The sequence below is a fragment of the Panthera uncia genome, chromosome X (assembly GCF_023721935.1).
Source record: "Panthera uncia isolate 11264 chromosome X, Puncia_PCG_1.0, whole genome shotgun sequence".
In the NCBI taxonomy this organism is placed as follows: Eukaryota; Metazoa; Chordata; class Mammalia; order Carnivora; family Felidae; genus Panthera; species Panthera uncia.
The window spans coordinates 122,396,459-122,406,544 of record NC_064817.1 but is presented as its reverse complement, the minus strand read 5'-3'; the positions used below and the strand labels follow the sequence as shown (position 1 = coordinate 122,406,544).

Here is a 10,086-nt window from a genome sequence, read left to right as displayed (position 1 = left end):
AATGTGGGAATTAAATGAGCCAATATAGGTAATGTGCTTAAAATAGTGCTTAGCAATACAGTAAGCACTATATACGTGTTCACTATACTTATTATAGCTATTGTGATGAGGAAGATGGGCTGGAATTAGAGGAGAACTCTTGACTAAAGCCATATGAGATGTATCAGGGAACCAATATGTGGAAAGCAGTAGAATAAGGCGGTAATGGATGACTGCAAAAAAAAAATGCTAAGCAGGAAACACCCTCTAATATTCCTGTTTATACAGTACATGCCACAAGGTAGAAAATAATGAAAACAGAGGCTTTCTGCAGGATTTAGAGTTCTTTCATATATATTTTAAATATACATGTGCAATACATTAAAATATATAGAGATGTGTGAATATATATATTTACACACACACGCACACACACATATATATATACATATACATATACTATACATATACATATACATATATATAACTTCACAGAAGGGACGCAAATGCACACTCACACATCTGTACGCATACCCCAACAGGACCCATCTATACGTAAACCAGATGCAGCCCGTATCAGGCCAACTTGGACACAAGTGAAAGCCCTGACTCAGCAGCAGATTGCAGATTGCAATTGCATTTGAGTAACCCTTCAGTTTCTTCTACCAAGTGTAAGGCCATTTAGAAACACACTGAGAAGAGCTCTTCTGGGTGTATGGCAGAGCCCAGGGCCCCTCTGGCAGTGCACAATTTGCCTGAGTAAGGACTGCAGGATTGGGATATCAAGGAGCTATCAAAGAGGAGGAACTTGTGTTAGTTTGGGCCCTGATACTAGTAAGCAAACATCCATAGAATAACTTTAGCTCCAGGAACAATGCACTAGTGTCATAGAATCCTTATATATCTCAGTTCTAAGCAAATTTCAGGCAGAAGCGGGGAGAAGTGTGTGTTGCTACTCATCACCATCCAGCTGGACTCAGAGAACTGGGCACAGCTTTAGGGGTAGGTAGATAAGTCAAAGTTCAATCAGGCAGACTTGTAAGATTTTTAAAAGTTACTTAAAATTGAAAGATCTGAAAGCAACATAAGAGGTTACAGGTATTGGTTTGGGTTTATAATGTTCCAAGAAGCCAAACCTTATATATGGCACCATTTGCAGCAATATCATTAACATTATTAATAATAATCATAACATATTTATATATACAAAAATAGAGCAAAGCAATTCTAGAAGAGGAGGTGAAAGTGAAAGTATGAGGCTGTGTACAGCCCAAATGTCAGTATACTTCAGGAAGATTCAGAACCAACAAAAACTGAGTGGCACATATTTCTATAGTATATATCCAACAAAGAGATATGGATGTTCTCTTCTTCTTCCCCCTGTGTATGACTATACATTTCTCTCCACCTCTCCACTCTGCAATACACATCCATGCACACTTTAAAAGAGATGATATATAAAGTCAGAGTCTGGAAGTCTTAAACTAAGTTGGAGCACCTTGATTTCAAGCAAGTGCCCTCAATCTCTGAATTCCTTAGTGAATTTTGGATTCACTTACAGAGGGAAACTGGATCTAATTCTTGTGTCTTTAACAACAGCTGTCTTTAGGAGCCTGCCATCCCCACTGCAGCCTTTTCCCATTGAAGTGGATTCACAACACAGGCTCTTGGTATTTTTTAAAAGAGAAGTCAGTTCTCTGCATTATAGGTCTTTCATCTCAGTTCTCCACTGTTGCTGAAATTTAGGTTTTCAGGCAATTGCCATTGCAGACAAAGCCAGGAGTGAGCACAATGTGTGCAGCAAAGAGTAGGCGAAGGTACAGCTTGGTTAGGGATTGTTTGTTTGTTTGTTTGTTTTTTCCACACTTGAGCTTCTACAGGTGACAGAGCCAAAGATGATGTCCACTTGGGGCAGCCTCAACACCTGATAGTTAATTAGCTACCCACCATGCACTGCATAAAGACCAGTACACTAAGTTGGCATGGTTCCAGAAAATTGAATGGCAATGGCCTTCTGTTACTGTTAATAGAGTCCTACGAGAAAAGTCCCAGGACTCAATGTGGTGTAGGGTAGAGAATATTTAACTAGGAGTCAGAAGGCCTGTATTCCAGTCCCAACTCTGCTATGAACTCAGTGTGTGGCCTTGGGAAAATCCCTTCCTATCCCCAGGCCTCAGTTTTCCCATCTGTAAAATAAGGGCATTGAACTAGATTAACAGTTAAGATTCCTTCCAGCTCTAAAGTTTTATGACTTTTTATGTCCATAATTAAGGCCTGAGCCATGCAGTCTCAGGGCAGTTAGCTTCTAAGAGAGAACAGACCTCTGTAATATCCTTTGCTTTGTTCATTTAGCTATAAAGCACGTCTGCCTTTGGCACTTGGGTCAGACATACAAAGTTATGAGCATCCTGATTTACTATCCTACTCCGCATGCTAGTGGAATCTGTCAGTACTAGAAGTTGATTATTGGGAAAGGGAGTAAAACTCCAACTAGTTAAACCTGGAAATGTAAGATGATTTTGCCTCATATGCTCACAAACAGGTGAGTGTGGTTATGAGCGCACACACACGTGTCAGGATATAGACTATTGCTAGTGATCAGTTCATTACAGTAATCCATTTCCCTTAATAAAATTTAGTAAATAGTATAGCATAGCAAAGTTTGGCGTCAAAGGAAACACCTATGGAAAAACAGCACTTTCGGACATAGTAGAGAAAGAAAGTCAGGTAGAGAGAGACAAAGATAGATCAAACAAGATAGAAATACAGGTAGAGAATGGATTAGTCTGAAAGAGAGGGAGCAAAGGAGTAGAAGGAAGGGAGACAGAAAGAAAAGAGAGGAAAAGTAGAAGGAGAGAGACTGGGAACGAAGGGGGAAGGAGCACAGAACAAGAGGAGACAGGGAGAAAAAGAGACTAAAGAAGAGAAGGGCAGTAAACAAGGGAGAAGGGATCAGATTCCCTGGAATATTGAATGCTGTTCCACATGGACCTGTGAAAACCATCTTAGAAGAAAGTTTCCAAAGGCACTGTGGAAAGTAGAGTGACGCTCAGAGCCTGCATCGAGAGGCACTATATTGGGGAGCCCCTAAACCTCCACGTTGCGGGCTCTGTCAGCCCTCGGTGTCCAAATGTCATGCCTATATATCACCTGAATTTGCCATGACAGCCACAGGGCTAAAACGGCAAGGTGTAAAAAGGTTGAAGAGGAGTGGGATAGATACTGTGAGCAAGAACAAGGCATCCTGCACCAGGATGTACTTGGCCATTCCCCTGACACTGCAGGAGCAAAACTGGTGAGGCCCTAACTTTGGCTACTTTACTCCTCCTCCCCCTCTTCAAAGATGAGGCCTGCACTTTACTGATGGGGGCTAAGAAAGAGAAAGCTCTGGATCCATTTTGTGGGAAGGTCATACAGACTTCTCCTGGGCCTTGGGGAATGGTGCACTACCAGAAGAGATTTTTCTGCACACAGTGTTGGTGTGCCTCTTACAGCGGCAGCCTGGTCGCCTGAGGCTATCATAGCCCTGCTGGCACAGATGGAGGCATCCACGGGTAGGCAGGTAGCAGCACAGGCAAGGTAGGAAGAGGGAGATGAGGCTCATGGCTGCCCAGCGGACAAAGCAAGAGCTCGGCCCACAGGAGCAGGGCTCATCAGCGCAGTTGTCTTCGTCATCAGTGGAGCAGTGGTAGAAGAGGCCCTTAACACAGCAGAGACAAGTGCCATAATCGAGGAGGCTCTCAGCAGAGCAAAGGCAACGCTGGTTGCACAGCCAGCAGGAGGGGAGAGGACGAGCTGCCGTGCAAAGGACACATTTGCAGCGCCCACACTCCTCGCAGATGAAGAGGTGCTCACTGGGGTGCACTGCAGATGGCTCAGCTTCTCCCTTCAGAGCACCATCAACCTTTGGGTGGACCCCTGCTCCAGGCTGGGTTCGGATGATGGACTGGCCTGAAGGTGAGGGGGTAATGCTGGCCAAGAGCCTTTGATCAGAGGCAGTGGTGCTATGGGACATTGAGCTGGCAATGCTAGATTGGCTCAGATGCTGAGGCAAGGGCTGCAATTGATGGCACTGGCTGAGACTGCGGGGAAGAGCAGTAGGCATGGTAGCCAGGGACCAATCAGATTTGTGGGTTTGCACTATAAGGGAAGGGCTGGAGAGGGCCTGTTTACAGGGGACTGGAGGCCGTTCCACATAATCATTGCTAGCATGAGTAGAGCGCAGCTGTTCAATAGGAAGAATTTGTTGGAAATCATCTGTCACTGCAGCATCCATTTTGCCTTGATTCTTGAGTTCTGAGTGGTTTTGGGTCAGGGTGGCACTTGTGGTGATAAAGAGCCCTTGTTGTTACATGGACGTTAGGGCACATCGGAAAATCCTAGGAGAGAAGAAACACAAACAACACATGAGAACACATCGGCCTGAATACTTTGCAGGGAGCTAAACAAAGCTTGAGCCCTGTCTCCTCTACCACTACCTTCAATTACTTTAGGGTAGTCCTCATGTTACACCTTTATTCTGTAACTTACCTTGCCTACTTCTTTACAGGCAAATCTGGTCAACTTATCCAGGCTATAAAGCATTCTGGGAGCAAAGCTCAGATCATTGATTCCTTTTGTATTGCATCATATGACTAGGGTCACAGGAGCAGCTATCTCATTCAGATGTTTGCTAACACAGAAATCTAGGCCTCGAGCCTCACAATTATAATAAAAATGGAACCTAATTTCAAATGCAAAGGCTTCATCCTGAAGCAATGCCAGTGTAAAAGAAAAAGCCTCACAAGTCTTCCAGGAGAAGTTGTGTGAGTGTGTACGTATGAGACATACATACAGGTGAACATATAGGTATCATCAATCAAAATTCTCCCTTCAGTGAAATTTCTGATAAGCATAAATAAACAGATGAGAAAGGAATTGCTTGATTCAATGAATATAGGCAGGCAAGATGTGATAATGGCACTGATATGGCAGAGACACAGAAGGCAAAAATCAGGCTATCTGTAGAACAATAGGAAAAAAAAAACCTTTTATACATGTGGGAGTAACACTTGGGATGAGGGAGCCATAAAAGATGAACCCTGAATTATTTGAATTATCACCTGTATTTGTACCTATTACTACCCTAAGTCAAATCTACATTGATGGGATTTACTAGGCAGAATCTACTTCAACTGCTTTTCCCTATGTTTACCTTACACAGTAAATTGGCTTTCTTAAAGAGCAACAATGTTCTTATATCAGATCTAAACCAAGCTGAATATCTAGAAAGCATATGTGCTTGTGTCTCCATTGTACCACAATCAGGAACTGGTGGCTGGTCATTTTCTGAAGGATCTGATTGAGCCTAGTACTGATAATGGTGACTATGAGGAAAATGTTGTACAAACAGTAGATTGCTGTATTGCAACACCTGGAAGACTGAACAACCAAAAAGGTGTACACAAGAGAACCTAAACACAAATCCCAGAGTCATCCTGGAGGCATTAGGACCTAGGAAACACTAGCATGAATAAAGCATACATTTGAAATCCATCATATTTCAGGCCTCCTCAAAATAGATCAATTACTCACACTACTGTATAGAATGCAAAGCTTGAATGAGTAATAGAAATGAACAAGTGAAAGAGGATAGTGCTTGATTAGATTTCCATAAGCAAGCAAACACGGCACTGAAATGTGTCCAAAGCTCAATAACAGGAGAAATATGGATGCCAAAGGCCTCAGTGGCTAATAATATGACCAGACTCATTGCCTTTTGAGGCTATATCCCCATGCAAACCTGTTTAGTTGAATTTACATCTGTTCATTTTTTGAAAAGAAGATTTAATTTGGTTAAAAATAACTTTCTGGCACATCACATAGAAGAACTAGTCTGACTATAATTTCGTTTTTTAGTTAGTTGTTTTTGTGTTATTTAATGCAGCACAAGAGAATGCAGATAAACACTGTGGACATTCTAAGGCTCAAATATCTATAAAACTTTTGTCAAATCACTTGCTTTTTTGGGCAATTTCAGTGTCTATATAATTATAGGGGTAAACTAGGTGATTTTGAAGGACTGAACCCTATTATGGTCTATCATTCTGTAACTACACAGTTTGTCAAAAAAAAAAAAAAAAAACTACCTTCGTCTATACCTTCGCCTATTATTCTGTAACTACAAAGTTTGGCAAAAAAAAAAAAAAAAAAATCTTCGTCTATACCTTCCACATCTTCAATCCTTGAGGGTAAACTAAGCAACATGCCCTTGTTCATTTGGGCACTCAAAAGCAAAATTTATGTCTCTTTTATTTACTTGGACTCACAGCCCCCTGAAGTGTCCAACGTCTACCTTTGCTGTACTTTGTGAAGACTAATAATCTTAGTTTTGGAAAGGAAAAAGTAGTTTTCATTGGAACACCTAAATAAACAAAGAAACATTGTTCAGCTGACTTGAAGGATCTGTGGATTTAGAAGCTTTGAATCAAGAGAATTATTTTTGGCAAATTTATAAGAAATAGATTTATTCCCCATTGATCAGATAAAGAATGCGTGGGGCTCTTTGTGTCTGTTATAAGAACAGTAACAAATACAGTGGATGCATTTTAGACTCATTGATTTCCCAAAGGAAACTAGATTCAAATCATATTGGAAATTTAAAAATCAACAACTTGAAGGAAGATATACAAGGCCTCAAAGTTACAAGAGATAATCATACGGGATTCCAAGGGTATCAGTAAGTATCTCAGGGACATGCCCAGAAGGTTCAAAAGCTAAGCTTGGAGGAATCTAGGTCATAATTGAAATGACTCAGAACCATGTTCAAAGGGGATCCTGTCTTCGCAGCAGAAGAGTATATATGGTGCTTAAGTTGAGAAGGTGTATCTAGATATTGATTAGATTTCTGTAAGACTGAGAAGTTGAGATGCTTGATTGGATGATTAAAGGAAGCTCTGGGCATTGGTCTGGGATGATGAGGTACTAGTGTCTTGTTTACAAGGGAACTAACAGGATGAACTCGGATGGTTTCTTCCTGCCCTGAAAAATCTTTTATTAGAATGGACTGTGGAAAATCTGCAATACACAGGACAGGAGCACCTGGGTAGAATTAGTGTGTTGAGAAGGATAAAACAAGATTGAATAATAGTAAATTGTTTGCAAATCTGACTAACAGGATGAACTGAAATAGATACTGTAGGGGAAGGTAAAAGGGGAAAAAAGTTAAGAAACAAATAAGCAAGAGACTGCTACAGCAGATAGATTAGATGAAAAACTACTACTGCTTGCATGTTTATGATTCAGAAATCTACCCATTAAAGGGCCATTCATTGTGAGCGAAAACAGTTAAGAAACTGTGCTGTTGGTCAGTTCTATATTCTATTAAATGACGGAATATGCATATCAAATATTATTAAATAGGAGCCAAGGTGATTACAAGTCTTGGCTGCACATTGGTGGGATCTAGTGATTTCTGTCACGTAGTGCCTCTGCAGTAATGAATGATGCATTGTAAACCCACTCCCATCTCAGTCACTCTGGCCAGGTGCTCATAGCTTTCTCAACAGTTTTTCTGTAGCCCTGAAATTTTCTATGTTCAACCTAAACAGAAATTTCTTTTCTTATGCCAACTTAGGGACTAGAGAGCTAAATCTATTCAAGAAATGCTGTTTGTTAATGAAAGAAAAATATATTTACTTCCTGGAACCTAAAATCTGCCATGTTGAGACCAAAGTTGAAAACTTCCCTATCTAAAGCCCTACTATGCTAATACCTTAAGACAGCCCTGATTTCTCTGGTAAATCCTTCCTGATACAATATGACTCAACCTCAATTTCAAAGAAGAGGAGGGGAAAGAAGGAGAGCCTGGCTCCTGTTTTCTCCCACTCCCATGGGTTCAATGCTGTTTTGTACCTTACTGTGTAACAGCTCTGGGGTGTGTTACTTTTTTCTGTGCTCTGCTGTTATATACACTCGTTCTCAGAATAACTGAAAGCAAACATAGGGGGAATTTCTGCTATGGCTTTATATGTTTTCTTAGTTCTACTGTTCCAAAGTCTGCTCTCCAAAAATCCCTCTCTGTGCAAAGGCATTTGCATCTCTATCAAAGCACTCCCCCCTTACAAATACCAAGTTGTATATAGTTTACATTACTAACCTCTCAGCCACTGACTGGGCCTCCCTCCTACCACATACATCTTGCTGGAGCTGCCAGGTTCTCACCACATTTAACTCTTAACTTGTCATTTTGCTACCCTGGTCCTATTCATTACTTTAATAGTTTCATTAAGACTCATGGCAGTTTATTTCAAACTGGAGAGTCTTGTAGTTTTAAGACCTTGCATTTTTAAAGATATACATGTTTTAGTGATGAGCAGTAAAGGGAAAAACTGTAATAACAAATGAATTCACCTAATTCTAATCCTGGGGAAAATGCTAGTTGTTCACTTAAGAAGTAGGAATCTTTCTTTAAACCTCAAATCCTTGTATAAGATACAAGAAATTTCAGTTGTAGTCCTAACTCTAGCTCTACTTTGTTTTGTGACTGTGGGCAACTGACTTCCATCCCAAGCCTCAGTTTTTCTATCTGCAAAATGAGGGGCACAAAAGGAGGGCTTTTAAAGCCCCTGCTTATTTTGATACTCTACATTTTTTATGCCGAGTTTGTTGTTTGCATTTCTCTGTCTCAAAATGTCTTTCATGAAGAATTAGTCTCCTTCCTTTATGTTTTTTAATTCCTCACTACCCAACTCCTCAACTCTGAATAAAAACCCTCCAAATCCAAGTCACTCAGACCACCATCTAGATTGTTTCACAGCTAGAGAGACTTAACAGAACACAAAGAAAGCAAAATGCATAGAATAAAGTCTCAGTAAATGTTTATTTAGAGGTACAGGGAGCAAGACTAATACTTCCTTGTGGATAAAATGCTAGCCTGTGCCTTATTGGTATGTATGTATGCAGCTGACTTGTTGGGAACATGATTTAACACCTGGTATATCCAAATTCATGTAATAGCACATTATGTTACAATGAGGTTTTAATGTACCCAGAAAAGCAACAATAGTTTGCATTTCAAAATAGATTTTCTGTTTAAGAGTTCAAGGTCTGTTTTCTGTTCATCTAACTTGGTTTGCAGCATGCAGAGGTGAATGATAATTATAATTAGCTACAGGAATGGAAGGGAGTATAAACCACTTGTACTAGGTCCTATCAAATGCCTATTGGCTAACTGGACATGCTCACAGGTTCTCACTTTTGACAAAATTTCCGTGTGCCACACAGAGACATGTGCACACACACGCAGGAATGGATCCAGAGATTTCTAAATCATTGCTCTGACTCAATGTAAGTAGGGGGTTATGCCGTGTCAGCTTGCGCCATTTCTACCCAGGGCAAGGTGATGTGATGAAATCTGAACGATGCACAGCCCAGACTTGTGAGCCAATAGCAGACTAGCCCCACGCTGACAGGATGCCCGCTGGGCAGCCAGACTGGCCTCAGCACGGGCTCTCCCTACGTCCTCAGCTTGGGTGGTTAGGCTGCGCTATAAGGGGCTTAGGCAAGCACCAAAATGCATTTAAAGGTCAACAGGCTAGAAATTAAATTGACATTTGGATACAAAAGGGTTATTTTGAAGTTCCATTTTGATTTATAAATTTCCAATACGGATAGTTTTGTGCAAAAGCTGATTCATTTAAATCTCATTTAAATGGTTTTCATTTTATTTTACCCACGCGTTTGCTCTTGTACGCGTGCACACGCGCGCGCGCGCACACACGCACACTCACACACACACACACACACACACACACACAGGATGGCTGGAATGAATGGCAATCTGTGCATTGCATAGAAAGAATTCTAGGGTCTTTAAGAGCTAATCTCTACGGCTTACCTTGAGGAAAAGGTTTATCCATGCTGAGAAAAGCAGAAGAACTAATGCCCCATTTGGCTCAAAAGACCTCTTCTTCTCCTGAGTCTTTAGGTTTCTCCACCTCTTCGGAAAGTCTGAATGAAAACTCCACTGGCAGTGGAGCCAGAAACAGAGATAGTTCTGTGTCGGTCTTTCTGACACAGCAGAGAAAACGGAAAGAAGGAAAAAAAAAAAAAAAAAAAAAACGATGG

At 40.9% G+C, this 10,086-nt stretch overlaps 1 protein-coding gene across 1 annotated transcript; it reads right to left on the bottom strand.

Annotated features, from left to right (window-relative positions):
* Positions 1–358: 358 nt before the first annotated feature.
* Positions 359–9,927, bottom strand: SPRY3 (sprouty RTK signaling antagonist 3). The gene is made up of 2 exons (XM_049644549.1): positions 9,857–9,927; positions 359–4,358 (listed from the first exon to the last, which is right to left on the bottom strand). The coding sequence occupies exon 2, from the start codon at positions 4,253–4,255 to the stop codon at positions 3,389–3,391; it is 867 nt and encodes a 288-aa protein (XP_049500506.1). The 5' UTR covers positions 4,256–4,358; positions 9,857–9,927; the 3' UTR covers positions 359–3,388.
* Between the last annotated feature and the right edge of the window lie 159 nt (positions 9,928–10,086).

Bases quoted from the DNA above. Each gene is read 5' to 3' on its own strand.
- SPRY3 (XM_049644549.1), bottom strand. From the start codon at position 4,255: ATGGATGCTGCAGTGACAGATGATTTCCAACAAATTCTTCCTATTGAA.